The 17,555-nt window shown below is 38.6% G+C and overlaps 1 protein-coding gene across 3 annotated transcripts; it reads right to left on the reverse strand.

Annotated features, from left to right (window-relative positions):
- Nucleotide 1: 1 nt before the first annotated feature.
- LOC109985554 (transmembrane protein 255B) lies at nucleotides 2–17,550 on the reverse strand. Of its 3 annotated transcripts, none has more exons than XM_065952846.1 (9): nucleotides 16,810–17,550; nucleotides 16,173–16,315; nucleotides 15,968–16,030; nucleotides 7,069–7,158; nucleotides 5,980–6,060; nucleotides 4,869–4,954; nucleotides 4,090–4,246; nucleotides 3,275–3,421; nucleotides 2–1,724 (listed from the first exon to the last, which is right to left on the reverse strand). In XM_065952846.1, the coding sequence occupies exons 1-9, from the start codon at nucleotides 16,871–16,873 to the stop codon at nucleotides 1,488–1,490; spliced, it is 1,068 nt and encodes a 355-aa protein (XP_065808918.1). In that variant the 5' UTR covers nucleotides 16,874–17,550; the 3' UTR covers nucleotides 2–1,487. The 3 variants fall into 3 exon arrangements, with proteins under 3 accessions (XP_065808918.1, XP_029133577.2, XP_065808917.1); XM_029277744.2 differs by having other exon boundaries at nucleotides 4–1,724; nucleotides 3,275–3,418; nucleotides 4,090–4,249; nucleotides 16,810–17,549; XM_065952845.1 differs by having other exon boundaries at nucleotides 109–1,724; nucleotides 4,090–4,249; nucleotides 16,810–17,548.
- Nucleotides 17,551–17,555: the final 5 nt, after the last annotated feature.

Raw genomic sequence — 17,555 nt, forward strand, 5'->3', positions numbered from 1 at the left:
CATGTTCATTTCCTTACCTCACCAGTAGTTCACTTTTTTTTCACAACAGGTTCACACTCAGGCACACGACTCTCACTAGATGAAGACTGAGCTAGCTCCATTTTCTGATCACTGTTAAGAAAAATCCTTCAGTCCTTTAGTGTAACTTTTATAGTATGTAAGTATGTTAAACAGTAGTACACGTAGAGGACAGTCACAACTGTGGCTATTGAGCTAAGCAAAATGTTACATTTAATAAACACAATGAAACACCTCGTCATACATTAGAACAGGTGATCATTTAAAGGGAAAGTTTGACATTTTTGGAGATGCTTTTATTCTCTGTATTACCAAGTGGTAAAAAGTTTAGCATCAGGAGGAAGCTTTAAATAAAACACTCCCTCCAGAAGTTGCTAACTGAATGTAGCATAAAGACCAAAAACGGGGAGAAAAAGCTTTTCTGTGCCTTCCCCTTTTAAAATGACAAATTATAGTTTGTATTCGCATTAAACAAGTGAGATAAATGTGTAATTATTCTCCCCGTCTTCATGTGACGTGAAGCTGACAGCTGGCTGACAGTAGCTTCATAATTGATCCAACTTTAGATTGGTATTGATTGTGTCATTGAACACTCTGCTAATAACTATTTTATAATCTCTAAAATGTTGAACTCTTCCTTTAACTCAAACATCTTTACATCTGGAGCCCTTGCTCCACATTAATTTGTGTACAACACTGAATGAATGCATTTCTAATAGGTGTGTCTTTAATACATAATGTATTCAACAGCAGCAGCAGCTACAGAACTGCATCCCACAGCAGTTAACATGCATTATCAATAATGAATACAGTTTATTGACTTAAAGTGCACATTAAACGAGTCACACAGACACGCAACATCAGCATCCTTTACATTTCTCTATCCAAAGAAAGCCCTTTTAATTACTTGTACAGTAGTCAGTATGGTGAGAAAAATACACAGGAAGACCTCTGATCCAATCGAGCAAAGTTAAAACGGACACAGCTATCAGATCACTGTATTACCACACGTTTGTAACATGAATTCATCTGACGGCCAGATAAGGCTTCAAGGAAAGAGTTTGGGAAATATCTGGGGCTGAGATGTGAGTGAGCAGTTTCTTCAGGGTCATCTGGCACTACTAACAATGAATAGTTCTGCACGTAACGCGCTGCTTTTTTGGTCATTTTTGTTGTTTTAAAATTCAGTACAGATTAACATACAGAGCTGCAGCTTCATATTTACGTCTTGAGTCTCCTATTTCCCAAACTCTTTCCTTTAATCATGTCTATATAATTACACTACAAAGCTCTAAATATGTGTCTCTCCTCAGTGCCACCACATGAAACATCAGCACAGAGCAGTCGTGAAGCTCAATGAGTGTTTGGTGTCTACATGGTCACAGTTAAAATGTCTTGTGCTACATCCAGTCTGATCAAGCAGGATGGTTTTTTTTTTCTCCAACATGCCCTCTTGTCTGCACGAGGGCTCAGCAGGCGTAAGGCGGAGGTTTTTCAAAGGGGCTGTAGGCTGATCCGTAGAGGACAGGAGCGTTTGGTGTCAGCATGTAGCCCCCCGGTTCTTGGATGGCTCCCTGAGGCTGTGGCTGGCTGGGAGCCTGAGAGGGCTGCTGGCTCTGGTTCTCTTCGGAGAGGCCAGAGTTGGAAGCAAGGCCTCCGTTAGAGATCATCTGGGGAGTAGAAGGTTGCTGAAAGCTGCCGTTATGCTGTGGGAGAAGAGACAGGGAGTGGTAGGCTGCAGAGAGGTATGTGGAAGTAGAGCCAAGATATCTGAAATCATTTCAGACATTTTTATGTGGAATGAGCCGTTCTCTGGGAGTTGCCACAGAAATATCAGCAAAAATATGAGCAGTCATCACTTTTTTAAACCTGTGGAAAACATTACATATTTATGGAAAATCCTGTGAGGATTTTTTTAGCAAGTAATAATAGAGCTCAAATGTATACTGACGTCTCTATTTGACCTTCAAAAGTAAACAAGACCATCACTGACTAGATTGATTATTTCTTATAGAGTTACTCTAACAGCTGCTACCATGATAAAGATGAGGCAGTTGCTAAAACAGCCTAAATTTACATTTTCCACAACTAAGACTGACAGCGATTGATACATTTGACTGTCAAAAGAAAGCAGGATTGGATATGTCAGAAGAATAGAATTTCTTTACAGGGCAAGATCAGTGAAGAGCTAAGTCATGCCATTTTCTTAACAGGGGCGCCAAACATGACGCAAACCAAAAGTCCCTCACTGGATCTTTAAAAAAACACTGCTGATGTATCTAGAGATTCAAAGTAAGATGAGTGGTTTGTTTAGGAATTACATCGCAGTTTATGCAGTTCAAGACAAAGGCATTCTCCATCCCACAAACTGATCAGAATGACAAATAGGAGAATACACACATACAGCCATAACTATGATGATGATGATGATGATGATGTCATTATTTTTGCAAGGATTTAGAAATTAACCAAGTAATTGAACACATTCTACCTTGGTGGTAGTGCTACATTAAAATTAAAATCCATCCTCAATCTTTACCATCTATGTTTTGACCAAATTTCATGACAATCATCTCAAAGGTTGTTGTTATAATTCAAACAAAAAAATAGACTTCACCTTGGAGCAAAAGAAAAACTCTGCCAATCATTAAAGCTGGTTGGGTTTATCTTCTGGACTTTGCTATATTTCAGTCTAAACTGAATCCGTCCACAGACTCATTGCTTCGATCTGTGCCACTTAAGGCTCAGAAATTGTCTTCATGGAACAAGAAAGTTGTCTTTTATTGTTCAGCAGATATTTAATTCGTAAGACAAATAAAAAATGGTTTGATGTTTGAACGTTACAAATCTGCAGCAGAGCAGGTGAATGTGTTTTTGTTCCAGTGCTTTGATGTCGGAGTAAAACAGCTGTGCTGGTGCTGTGAAAACATATTTTATGTCTGCTGCTCATGTGGCTGCCATACTCAAACAATGCGAGGGAGGAAGAACTTTATTCACTGAAAGCATTTTTTCCTAGCCTTAGTGAGAGGCACATGTCATACTTTATAATAAATGACGGCTCTGTTCCATTCCTGTGTCCCAGTAGAATCACAATGAACCAGCATGAACCCTACCAGGACAGTGAAACTGGAGCAGCCGAATGATTTCTTCCTAATTCATTTTCTTTCTTTTTTTTTACTCAGATCCTCTGTGTAACAGGTTTTTGTCTCGCGTGAAAAGGCTGCTACTCTTCTTTTCTTAAGCCATGGCTCCTCACCTGCATTGGTATTGGATAATTGGGGTAGGCGGGCAGAGTCTGTCCTGAAGGGCAGAAGCCGCTGTAGGGGAACATGTGCTGGGTGGGGTTGTACAGGATGTGTGGTGATGGTGAAGGACTGGGAGCCATCGGAGGAGTCGGCTTCTGCTGAGAGAGAGAGAGAGACAGTAAAAAATGCAAAAGTATAAAGATGACCGAACCTCACAGGTAGATGTGAGTGAGTGTGCCCCAGTTATGCATGAAACTCACACTTTATTTACAGTATATCAGAGGTAAAGACATAACATAAGATAAGGACCATTCAGGCCAACCAAACTACAACCAGGGACCAATCTAGTCTTTGAGAGAGATTAACAGTGCTTATTTTATTCTGGAGATATTCATTGTTACTGAGTGTTCAGTGTTATCACATTTAAGCATGACGTGTGATGATGAGACATTGAAAAAAAAAGACATGTTAACAAATCAATACTGTAGGCCTATTACTATTTGTTTTCATGCTTTTAAGTCTGCTATTATTATCTGGTAACTTAAGTCCCTTCTTAATGAACAGATAGTGTTTTTATCATTTGTAATACATTAACCTACATAACAGTTCATACTAGTACTGCTGAATTAATGATTGTATTCATAGACAAAACAGTCTGTTTCAATACTCTTCATTAAGTAGTAATCATTTCTAAATGTGTACTCTTGGTTTGACAAACCAGCATTGTAAAGGCGTCACTTTGGGCTTGTGGTTACTTAGACAAATCAGGAAGCTAGACCTTTTAAGTAGAAACGCACTCAGATACTTCACTCTCTTTAGAGCTCACCATATCCTTGTAGGCTCCGAGTATGGCTGCAGTAATGATGCCGAGGAACAGGCCGATCACGTTGAGCACCACTGAGGCCCAGAGCAGACGGTGCAGGTGAATCACGTCCCAGCAGCTGTTGACCCCGGTATACTCGTAGTACTTTGTGTGGTGCTCGCTGCTGGAGGAGTGAGAGAGAGAGAGAGAGGGCATGGGGGTCAGTATTACTTAAAGGGCTATAACAGCAATGTAACCTGTGGACTTTATGCTAAAACGTGTCAAAATGTCTGCCATAACAAAAAGGCAAACCACTTTACAAATCAGTGTTTTTTCTTTATTTCAAACCTTCCTGGCAGTGAGGAAAAAAACAAAGAATTTATTACTTTTACAAACTTTCAGAATTGCAAACATAGCTGCAAGCAGAGGGAGCCTTACAGCTATTCTTTTTTAACAAATAACTCCCACACCAGGGTTTTAAAAGTGGGTTGTCGGAAAGGTAATTTATAATGGGAGAAAGATTAAAAAAGAACAGATGAACCTTGTTAATTTGTGTGTTGTTTAAAAGTGATCAACAGCAGAGCCTAAGGTAGGTTAGGATGTTGTTACATCATTTTCTGCTAATCATGCTAATTAGGAATACCTGGAAGATACAAGGTCAATCTTAAATCATGCAAAAACTCTGCAGTTATGTATAAAGTACATACAAATGTGCAAACTCTTGTTAAGCCCAGTACTTATCTATAACATGTAAACACATAAATGTGACATGTATTGGATCTGAAGAGTGTGTTGAGCTTCACCTCTGACAGTTGTACAGGTAGCAGCAGTAGCAGGAGTTGCTCCGCAGTCTTAGCTTGCACGCTTTTTCAGACGCACGGCACGTTACCTGTTATGTCAGAGGTACTTTAATAAATAGTCATCAATATATCATCCATCTTTATTTACAAAATGCCAAATCTAAACCAAGTTATCTGATAGAGACACAAAGAGAAGGACTAAACTATACACTTCTCAACATTATTTAACAAGAGAATCAACTTAATACCATCCATTTAAAAGCATAAAGAACAGCAAGATAATCAGGAGACAGGGAAACAGTTTCGGTGAAGAAAAGCATCAGCATGTCAACACAACAACTCTGGAACTTCTGTGTGCTTGTAATTTTATTTTGATGAAATCTGAATAAGATGTGAACTGTCATTATTTGACCAATAGATGTCAGTATACACTTTCATTCAGGCACCCAGAGGCTGCAAAGACAGAGAACACCCCAATATCCACCTCTGGATTTTGTCTATATTAACAAAAAGTGCATTTGAAGCATTATTTACACCTTATAAAGGAAAACTTCAGAGACATAAAGAAGTGTGTAAGAGGAGAGGTAAATGGTGATAAATGAATTTGATTGAAACCGTAGACAAGCCAAGGCTACATTTACTTCATGAGTCTAAACGGCTGTGATGAATCGTATGCCACTCAACACAGACAGAAGTAGTTGATGTATTAAAGAAACAGCATGCCATTTCTGTAACTCTGTGTCTCTTGATCAAAACAACAACAACAGATGCTGTTTATGATGTCATGAAATAGTATGGGATTGTGGGGGTTGTTGTCTTCACTGGTATAAACTGTGAAACTAACAATCTTGCCCCATAACAAGTGATCTATAAAAACAGTAGTAAACAACAGAAAGGCTAGTGAGCCATAGCTTGTTAAAAAACTTTATTAAAATCCCTCTGCAAGTTTTATCTACTAAAGTCCTGATGCCCAAAAATAGTAGGAAACAACTGTTATACACATCTCTGAAATATAAGTAACAGCATGTGTAGTGTGGTTGGGGGACATCTCAATGTGAACAGGATGCATATCATGCCTTTAAGTGTGTGTGGATCATATGTATGAATGAATCACCTCAGTGTAGTAGTTGTCGTAGGCGTAGCCCGATCCACTGGTGTAGAAGTCACACATGTCCTCAAGCAAGAGCCTCGAGTCCTGTGAGTGTCACAAACAAAACCTTATCTGGCGTTTTGACCACAGATGTAGTAAATGATGTTTTAGATACAAAAATCTTTCTTTCGAGGGGGTAAAAAAAAACTCCAGAGCATTTCATTGATGCATTTGTTGTTTTTGTGAATCATAGATAACTGCACATGTGTGTGTGGCTTGTGTGAATCTGTGCATCCTCCCGAGGTTACGGTTCGTGCCTGATCTAAAGCCTCCAACGCACCGCACTATAAAACCCACAGTGATGAGCCACAGTGGACTTTATATAATGTGATTGCAAAGCTTGAAGGTGCAATAAATATGACTTTTACTGTCCCGTGTGCACAAAATGAAAATATGTGCTGAGGCTCTGATGGCACTGATGATCAATATCAGTGACTCTGTGCCAGGTGCTGAGAGGTCCAGCTTTTTAAACACTCTCTGGTCCACACTCATTAAGACGCTCATTTAAATTCATGAGGCTGATGTGACCGACTGAGGCACCCACATAACACACACCATAGATTTAAGAAAAAATCCACCTTATTTGACCTGCTTTTTTCTCCTGATTCTCACACAAACATATTCAGATATTTGTACTAATTTCGCAAAATAAAAATAGTTATTAAATAAAACAGACAACAAGTCCTTGTAAATATTGTCTAATTTGAAATAGTGTTCTTCAAAAGTCTATCCATGCTTACATGTTTCATTATGATTATTTTTTATATGTGTTTCCGGGTAAAACAAAAGTTTTGTCGTGTTTTTCTGAACTTCTGGACACATTTAATCAGCCCTTCTGTGCTGAATGTTTTCCTCGGCTCTCTGCAGGTCGGCTGCTGAGATTAGTTTGTCTGATCCACATGTCCAAGCTGACAGCTCGGTCTGATTACATCCGCAAAGTTTCTGATCTCAACAAGGTTTCTGTGCCAGTCTTGACCTGCATTCCTGCAAAACCCTTGGGTTTTTTTTTTTTTGTCTGCTAAACTCAGGCATGTAAACACATTTCATACTTACGATAAATTCTGAAGCGATGATCCCATCCACTATGGCACAGAAAAAAGACGCAATGACTCCGATGCTGATGAATATGATTGCTGCTGTGAGCTGAAAGACAGAAGAACGAAGAGGGAGAGAAAAAAGTGTTAAAGTCACGAGGAATATTTTCTTAAAAAGTAAATGTTGCAGTTCGTATCCTCAGAATCAATCCAGTTTATTTACAATTATCAGCTTGTGTTATTTATTCACAACTATATCAACTACAGAGGCATTTTAGTTACTTCATCATTTTAAACGTCTCCCTCAACTGATAAACCAGTTTTTATTATATAAAGGCAAAGTGTTATTAGGCTATTCATACACACACACACACACACACACACACACACACACACACACACACACTGGTTATGTTAGCTCAGTGTTTCTGCTCATGTGTGTCCTGATTGGTCCTCTGCAGCGTCTGGGCTGAAGGACGATAAAGAAAATGTATGGCTTCTCGCTCTGCCAACACAGAGGTGCTTTGTGGGTAAATTATAGGCAAAGAGGCAAAGAACAGGAGACGAAGATAACCTTCTTTACCAGCAAGGTCAATCTCATTCTCTCGATCACACACACACACACACACACACACACACACACACACACACACACACACACACACACACACACACACACACACACACACACACACACACACACACACACACACACACACACACGGTATTGCTTATCTCTAAGAGTTAGTAAATCATGTGCAAGAATCTGATCACTGATCAAATCATTCTAAATTTCCATTTGAAAATGAAGACACACACATGTTCTGCCATGTAGCGCTTATTTTGTAAGACAGTCTCTCAATAGTTTATACACACACACACACACACACACACACACACACACACACACACACACACACACACACACACACACACACACACACACACACACACACACACACACACACACACACACACACACACACACACACACACACACACACAGGGAGTAGACCCAGCTGGCTGATCACAGATGTCTGATCGGGAACTTTATCACTGAGCATCGTTTACTGTCTGTTCAATCGCTCCTCCCGGACCGAACCTGCTGTACTGAGGCAGCAAATTAAACACACTTTTTTCTATACACTGTATCTATCTGTCCCAGGGGGAAGCTGGTATAAAACAATTAGTCGTAGTGCATATATTTAATAAATATATAGTATTCTGATCCTGTATTTACATGATGAGTAACTAAGTTAGATCTTCAATTACTTTATGTAGAAGTAGATTATCCTCTGAAGTATTCTGACAACCGCAAACAAGTTTACAGCTTTTCCTAATTTGTGTTTTGATTTCCCTTGTTCCAAAGATGCTTTGAGGATTTTTTTCAGATTTTAATTAAACTAAAAATGATGAACTATTTGTTGATTTTCTGTTTTCATTCTTTTCTTTTTTTAATTAACCATTTACTCTTCATTTTATACCAGAACAAAACAAATTTTAAATTTGCAACCAAGACACTAGAAAGTCTCGTAGTGGGAGTCAATGAGCCTTTTTCATAAATGACACTTTGACATGTCACAGTAAGAAAATCACAGGTGTGTTATAAAAATTAACAATGGCTGAATTCCATTAGGCTGCATAGTTGAGAAACCTGTGCTTTTTCTACACCGAGAACTCAAAATGTTGGCAGTTCAATGAAATATAGAATTGAAAAGTTACAACACTTGCAGCATTTTGTGTGAAATAAATATTAATTTGCTGTGTGTTTAGTTTGACCAATGTTATGTAAGCAGGATTAATTCTTAAAGGACCTTGGCACTTGCTTTCATTTATCTTGTCTAATTAGATGAAGCTGTCTATTACGTAAGAGAATTAATTAAACATAAACTTAAACATGAGATACACTAGATTTATTTATGAGATGAACGATCAATTGCAGCAACAAGAGAGAAACCTGCAGCCTCCTACATCAGGCAACAGGTCAAAAGAAAAACTTCCATCATGTTATAATCAAACATAAACATATACTGGAGAACTTAAATACACATTTCATGTCTTTAAACCTTGTGTTGCCAGACAGATTTTGTATTTAATTCGCATTCAGCCAATACTATAAATATGTGTCTAGTATCCTGCAATGTAGTTGCCTTGAGAGTTCATGGTCCTATTAAACCCTTTGGGCGGGGGGGATGGGGGTATCTGCTATGAGACTCTAAAATTGACCCCCTGCACCTTTTCAATAACAAATGTGTATACAGCAGTACGTACAGCTGTTTCTTTAGGTTGCCAAGAGACAAACAACTGAAGTGTTATGAAATGTATCTTGTCATCTCAAGGAAAACAAAATCTGATTCCAATTTAAAGCTCACTGTCATGTCTATGGGGTGAGGGGGGGATTCAAGATGGAATCCTGTTTGGGGGTTAAATTACTGAACAGGTAGTCAGTTCCTTTGCATTAGTTATGTCATTGAAGCAGACACTTTTTTAGTGTAACAGCCAAAATTAAGCCGTAGACAAACTCTATCTGCTATCCGTTTTTGTTAGTTAAGAGTTATTTAGTAAGTCAGTTAGTCAGTTACCTTTTGTTTCCTTTTTATAGCATTTTTTTTTTTTTAACCTTCTATCTCAAGCTTACAAAGCTACTTTTCTCTGTACACAAAAACAATTCTATCAATCTTAAGATTAAGGCATAAAAATTATTATTGCTGCTAGGGTGCCCTTGTATATGTATAAAAACATTGAAGTAGATTTGAATGCCAGCAGTTCCTGAAACTGGGGTCAGTTACCCACTTTGCCCACTTGTTAAGTCTTTGGTTTTAGTGCTCACCTTATAATAAAGGTGTGAGTTGTCTATTTAACTAGGGAAGCAAAGCTTGAACGTGTGAGAGCAATACTGAACAAGCTCAAGGAGCATCTGTCAGTCTCGTTCTCTTTTTGTTTCACAGGTCGGATTTGTTAAAGTTCCTCCTTATTTACATGTGAAATATTGATCTGTACATGTGAGAATAACACATGATTTGTGGAACAAATATTACAAGAGATTTTAAAAATGAATTTCCCTCAAAAAGTCAAACAAAAGGAGAGCTGAGAAAGACTTTTTTTTTCCTCTGCAGGTTTTATCTGCCACCAGCCCAGACTCTCCACTTCATTAGCCGTTTAAATGACTCTGCTTTTATGGGCTGTAAGTGGGAGATGAAGCCAGCGGCAGAGACAATAGAGCCTGACAACTGCATTACTTCACATTACCTTAGCACCAGCTGCCAGCACATAAAACACCTCAACACACACTCAATATCCCAAACCCCCCCCCAATCTTCCCTAATGCCACTGAAGCAGAGAGAAAAATCCAAATACTGTAAAAGATGAAGAAACACAGACCCACTGTAGACAGTTTTCTGCTCACTGGAGACGAGTCCGGGAGGAAATATCAATAAGAAAGAAGTGTTGGATGTAAGAATATTTTAAAAAGAAGTCTAAGTAAAATGACTTCTATTTAACTCTACGATAAAATGTTACACTCCTACATTTCAGGTAGACAATTTGTGTTTTTATAATGTATATTTAAGTGACAGCTAACTATGAGTATGAATTCAAGTTCTTTAATTTTAATGGATTTTGGCCACTTGGGGGCATCAGAAACAGACCTATAAATTAACAAGATGATCCGGAAAACAGTTAAAAACATCTATCAGCCACAGGCAGACTTCATAATATATCTGTAGATGTTCTTTTGACTCTTTGGTCTCCATCATCTCCAAGGGTCACACTATGTTCACCAGCTAGTTGATAACTGCCTGCTAATGCTACGAGAGCGGTGCGAGTCAACCAAGATCGCATAGCCTCACAACTAAACAGAGCTGAAACCTGTCATAAGAAGGTTTAAGAGTGAAACAGGGGCATGCGCAGACTTTTGTGACTGGGTAGGCCTAATCGAGATTCTGCACAAAAATACAGTATCCTACCGGTCGATGCGCGACCAGATTTTGGTATCGGAAATGTTCATAAAAACAGTCTGTGTAAATAGTAAAAGCGGCAGAAGACGACTGCTGTAATGCAATCCTAGAACCCATTGGCATTCACCTGATAGCGACTTGATTTTAAATAATGTTTATGAAAATACACCTCTGTGCAAGTGCAGCTAACAATCCGCTATTAAATGTATTTTCTCAATACCACCTTCAGTCTCGCTTCTTAAGTTTCTAGTCGGTTCCTACGCATTGCAATGCAGAGGCAAGGAAGTATTGGTTGCAGGTTCTGTATTGCTTATCGCTGGTTACATCCGAATTCCATGAAAAGTTGTCTGACACTCCCAGCTGCTGTATTGTTGTCAGATGGTAACCAATGAGTTACTTCGTTAAGACTAGAAAAGAAGATTTGTTTCCAAAAGTAACAGTATTAAGTATCAACAAAGAAAACCTGCTTCATGGAAATTATATAAAAGCCTCTTGTAACTTTGCACTGACATTTGGTTTGAACTTCAGTCCCGTGCAGGGAGATCATCATTCTACGTTAAATATAAAGGTACCTGGGGTGGCCAATCTACATGGTTTAAGAAGGGGGCAATGTAACCCGTGTACCCGTGTACACGCCCCTGGTGGGAAAGGGAAGCTGCATATTCAGGTGTTAGTAACCTGCAGATTCATGACAATGACCAACTACTTCCATAATAATTGTTAATGTGATCTGACAGACTTTTTTAAACAGAATTAATTATAATAGCCACTTGAATTATTTAAAAAAAAGACCAATGCTAACCGATGCCAAGAGACACACATGAGGAGAGTTTTAGAGAAGATCCATCAGATCCAGATGAGGAGATAAAGACACAAAGAGGAGTTTTATAGGAGTCAGTAAAGATACCTATCAGGTTATGTAAGTAAAGTCGCTGACTGGTGCAAGGTCTTTTTCTCCTGCTCAGCGGTCCAGTGACCAATCATGACCACAGCTGGACACACTGCTAATGGGAACTTGTTGGGTAAAATACGACCCTTTAAAGGTTCACTGTTCTGCTGTCCTGAGCTTCAAGGTGACCAAAAGGGCGACAGTCTGTGAGATACAGACAGTAACTAAAGGCGCCTCGAGAAAAGAACATGAGCCGCATGAAAGGTTGAGCCATAAAAAATCTGAGTGTCAGTGAGGTGAGAATATGAAGGGAGTTTGTATTTTTATTTCATCTTTTAAAGGCTTTCATGCTCCCAAATCCTTTTAAAGATTTTTGGAGGACAAGATTAGAAAAAAAATGAAAAACTGAATTACACGAGTCATTAACATTTTTTAAAGCTTTAGTTGAAGAAAAATCATCCACCCATTCATAAAAAAAGGGCAGGTCCTATCACATTCTGGGCGAGCAGAATTAATCTAAACAATAAAATCTAGAGATATAAAGTGTTCCACAAGGCAACTCGTAAGAAGGCAATTTAATACAGATCTGAAAGGTGGAAAACTATTATTCCTCATTTCTAACTAAAGATTTGCTCTGCATTGATTTAGATGTATTATGTTTGGCTTCCTACTTCAGAATGAGTCTTATTATTCTGTCTGTCACAATGACGCTTTTTCAGCTGTATGGGGCTGAAGACCCTCATTTCATTTGTTTGATTAATGTGTTTTCTACTTTGCCAAAAGGCAGAAAAAAAAGGCTGTAAGATTTCCCAAACAAGGATTCAAATAAACACAAGTTGAAAAACGTGTCTGTCTTCACAGCTAAATGGACATCAAACAACTCGTCAGCTACTTTTCATGTTCAGAGGCAGAGCAGCAAACAGAGCTTGTGACATCCAGGAAGTACAAGAAGCTTCAGAGCACTCAGGTGTCCGTGGTATTGTGATAAAGTTAGTTGTTCTTTAATGAGCAGCCTCCCTCGACCATCTGCAGGCTCTCTTGTTTCAGACACAGGAGGAAAGAAGACACCTGCGTGAGGGGAACATTGAGCCACACTGGCCTCATAGGAGACACCGAAGACCAGCCACCCCAGCGTTAAAGTTTAAAGCATTGGACTGGGAGATAAATAAATCAGGATGTCAATGTATTTCATGTTGTTTTCTGCTCTGTGGTCACTCATTTAAACAAGGGGTGAGAGCCTACAGAAAATATTTAACTTTTTTAATGATAAAACATTCTTCTATATGTGATACTTTATAGAGAGAGGCTTTTCACATGTATGAACAGCTTTAAGATGGGTATCTGCGTGGACCAGATTAGATTACCATGCTGTGGTAGAGGCAACGTAAAACAACAACACAATCAGCAAAACATTCACAAGACAAGACAAACTGATATACCGCAGTGACAAGCAGAGGGAGCATGTACACCTAACACATTTCTTCTATTCTCTAAATCATTGGTTCCCAGCCTGAAGTCCTGGCCCACCAGGGTGGGCACAAAAGATCTCAGGTGGGGTGCGAGGCTTTGTCTGCTCTGAGGTCGTCAAAGTTACATTTGCACATACCAACTGAAATTATGATAGGACCCTTACTGGATACAAAGTTTTTTTCAGAAGAACAAGTGTGTGTAGTTAATCTAATCAGTGTGAATTTTATCAATGAAAACTACTCAAATTGATGTTCATTTTCCGGGGTCCCGGCTTTTCTTAGATACAAATAGGTAGGGCTCCAAGTCAAAAAGGTTGGGAATCACTGAACTGCAAAAAGCCTGTAAAACATTTTGTTTTTGTAAATTAATTCGAGGAAAAATTATAATCTGGAGAGAGGTAGTTAGTTTAGCGCTCACACTCCAAAAAATGAACAGAGAACATTTTACTGTCTGAATGTGTTTATTACTCGTTAGCCACATCTTTACTTCTACAGCTGTCAGGCCATCATGACTGAATGGCAACACTTCAGACGACAATTATTAAACTTCAGTTTTACTATCAAAAATTCTAACTAACTTATATAGCGCTAAATGTATAACAATGTAAATCCCTGATTTCACTCAGAGGAAAAAAAAGACAGTTTCTTATAGTGAAAGTTACCTTAGTGATCTTACAATTACCTCTACTGCTAATAGGATTTATTTACAGCTACATGAAAACATTTGCTGCTTTGGTTAAATTGCTGAATTTTGTTTTTCACAACTGACACCTTTCAAAAACGAATATTATAAATGTCATGTGAGTGTTTCTGTAAAAGCTGGTCCAACAAACTCTACATTTTATGTTGATATAGCTACAATCCGAGGTGTACAGTCCACATGATAATATGCTTGAGCTCCATACTCCCTTGTTAATATTATTCACATATGTCATAGATGAAAAGTATGTATTTATATTGCAGTTTAGTAAATTCCAGTATGATAAACAAGCAGAAAAAGTATTCTTATTGACAAATCAAATGCTACAACTCAAGGTTGGATAGATTTTTTTGTGTCACTGGTGTCCTCTTGTCTTTGCAGGAACTTCACACAGGTCTCATTGTGAATGTGATACTGTCTTCATTACTTAAATGACACAGAGTAGACTTCTGGTTGCCAATTGCCCTTAATGTGCAATTGTCTGAAACGTGAAACACTTGTCAACTGTTGTAACAAGGTATGGTGATTGGAGGTAATACACTTTTATTATGTTTTATCTCTTTAAGTATGACTCTGAAGCTCTCAAACTGGAGTTTCTAATTTTGTTGTTGTCACTTTATTCACTTTAAGTTGAAAAATCCCAAAGTTATACAGAGCGGCACTCTGATGAAATGATACCTGTGTCCCTGTACAGTATGACATAAAGGAGCCCTGTCAGAAACTGACCAATACTAATGCAATTTCCCCTCATGTCACTGAAGTCCAGAGCCAATCACATTCACTGCTCCAGACCACAGAATCCATTTGAGTACACTGACCTCGGTACAAGGACCAAGAACACATTACACTGCCACTGGGTAATCAGATTTGATTCTTGCTCATAATAGAGCAATTTCCCATTAAATGGTTTAGTGGATTTGCAAAGTCGGTAACATAATCCTTTAACTTATGGCACATACGTACTGTTTCCAGGAACAGTGTGTCATTTGGGGAAGATGAACATAAATTATAGAATATACATTGACAGAAGTTACCTTGAGCGAAATCAAACAGGAGGCTAAAATGTTGAATGTGTTTGTTGTTGTGTCATTCAATATTTTTAAATACTTTTTTCTACTTGGCTGTGCAAGAAGTGCAAACTATAACCACAATACTAAATCTATATATAGTTGCCTTAAAAAAGCAGGTGTGAGCAACTTGATGGCAAACAACAGCCCAGATTTAACAAATCCAGCAATTACTCTTAATATGGACTTGTGTCTAAGCTTATTATGTCATCATTATCTCTCCCTTTTGCTCCTTTTGGTGTAAAAGCGCTTTGAGCGGTCAGAAGACTAGAAAAGCGCTACAAGCTCAAATTCAATTCGGCTACCTTTTATCATAAGATAATTAATTTTAGATACTGGCCCTTAGAAAGAACACAGGTTGAAGGCACTACCACATTGGCTTCACGTTTCAGTCACTGAGCCTGCATCCAACTCTAATATACAGTCTATGGATTGATGAGGTTGCTTCTAGTTATGTGTAACAGCCTACTGGACATCTGGATATATTTGTCGGTACATGGAGTTGAAGATGTGCACACCTAGTAAGCAACAGTAAAAAAAAAATGTAGAGCCAAGATAGAAATACCCTCAGCAAATATGAATTTCTTCGCTTAAGACATCTATGCTGTATAAATTCAACCAGCTGTCATTAGAAAGGTAAAGGTTTGGATTTTTTTGTATTACATTATCTTCTTTGTTTTTTAGGAAAATAAAAATAGCCCACATACAGCCGCTGAATTGGTTCTACATAAAACTCAGAAAACCAGGCCTTTAATGGATGATAGGAACATTAAATTATATATCTTGTGATTCTAAATTTGTTCCAACAACAGCATAAAAGTGAAGGAACAGACTCACCATGGGTCGGCGGTTTTCCACCAGGTGTATGCCAACAATACCCAGAAACGCTCCAAAACTGAGCTGGAGGTATAAAGAGGTCAAAGTGGAAGACACAAGAAGGATCATTAGACGCAGGAAGGAAGGAGTCGGTAATAATGAACAAATAATCCAAGAAGTTTTTTCTTCAGGGGAGCAAATTGGCAGAGATTTGACTGTGACTCACAGTGATCCCGGGGTAATAACCAGCAACAGGCACATTGTCTGTGCGAGTTGCAGAGACCAGACCCACAGTCAGCACCACCAGAGACAGAGCCAGCAGGGATACGGTCATCCACAGAGCCGATTTCCTCCGACGCAGGTACCTATCTGAGGACAACCAAGAAAAAGAAGCAGGGTGACGTGAAGTCCATTTTTACATTCATTGCATTCATTACATCCTTTTTAATTAAGACGGCAAGCACAGTATTCCAGTATAATATTGTAAAACTGCTCTTTAACTATTCTTTGCACAAACATTTATGCTTCTATAATTATCTACAAACTGCACTGAAGTATAGTAAAAAGAAAAGTCAGTAAAAGTAGTGTTCACTGTTTTTGTGTCCTCTATCATCATCACATCATAAACATAAAGGCAGCATTTCAAGTTGATGCTGGCTATAGTTTTATAAAGGATACATTTCTAATATGATAATCTAAAGAGTCCCCTTACTCTGGAGAGGCTTCTTGTTCAAATATATAAGCCTAAATGCAAGTTTACAATGCATTGTATTTAAATCTACAGCAACGTGTTTCTAATGCAAAATAAACAAGTATCATAATAGATGAGCCCATAGGAGGGACATTGCCTTAATGTTGCCTACCTGCTGGATCCAGTATTTCAGTTGCTGTTTGCTGAGTTGCCTGCTGGGGTTCAGGCTGCTGCATTTTCACTCAATCCGGACAGATACTACGATACTGGAGATCAGGCAAACTCAAGCGACGCCGTTAAGTTTTGTAATGCAGCTGGTTTTTATCCCTGTTGATTCAAAACTGAGTTCATCCTCCGCCAAGAGTCCACCGACAACGAGCTTTAGTCAGATGTGTCTAATATATATATGATAAATAAGAGTTCGGTTTTTTGTTTCCACAGCAGCTGACTCTGAAAACAGACAGGTTCAACTTTTTTCAAAGCTCCTGTGAGACAGAAAGAGAGGGAGAGAGAGAGAGAGAGAGAGAGAGAGAGAGAGAGAGCGAGAGTGAGAGAGAGAGAGAGAGAGAGAGAGAGAGAGAGCCAACCAGCTCCCGTGTTCCCCCTCAGTGATAAATGATTACATTATTTATTTTATATAACTTTAATGATCTATTAATGCGGTTATTCTGGGCGTATGATTCATTAAAAAAATAATTCTTACAGTAAGTGGTTTAAATAGATACTTAACACAATTATGAGTAAACTGAGTTTTTGAGGTTTTCATCATCTACATGCTGCATCCCTCTCTCGTCATGATGCTGTTCATCATGAGTTTACAGCACCCCCTACCGGCCAGCAAATGCATAATGGGCCATTTACTCATTTTGCTTTCTTTCAGTAAAAGATAACAGAATTGCATTTACATTTATGAGATAC

The sequence above is a fragment of the Labrus bergylta genome, chromosome 3 (assembly GCF_963930695.1).
Source record: "Labrus bergylta chromosome 3, fLabBer1.1, whole genome shotgun sequence".
Taxonomy (NCBI): domain Eukaryota; kingdom Metazoa; phylum Chordata; class Actinopteri; order Labriformes; family Labridae; genus Labrus; species Labrus bergylta.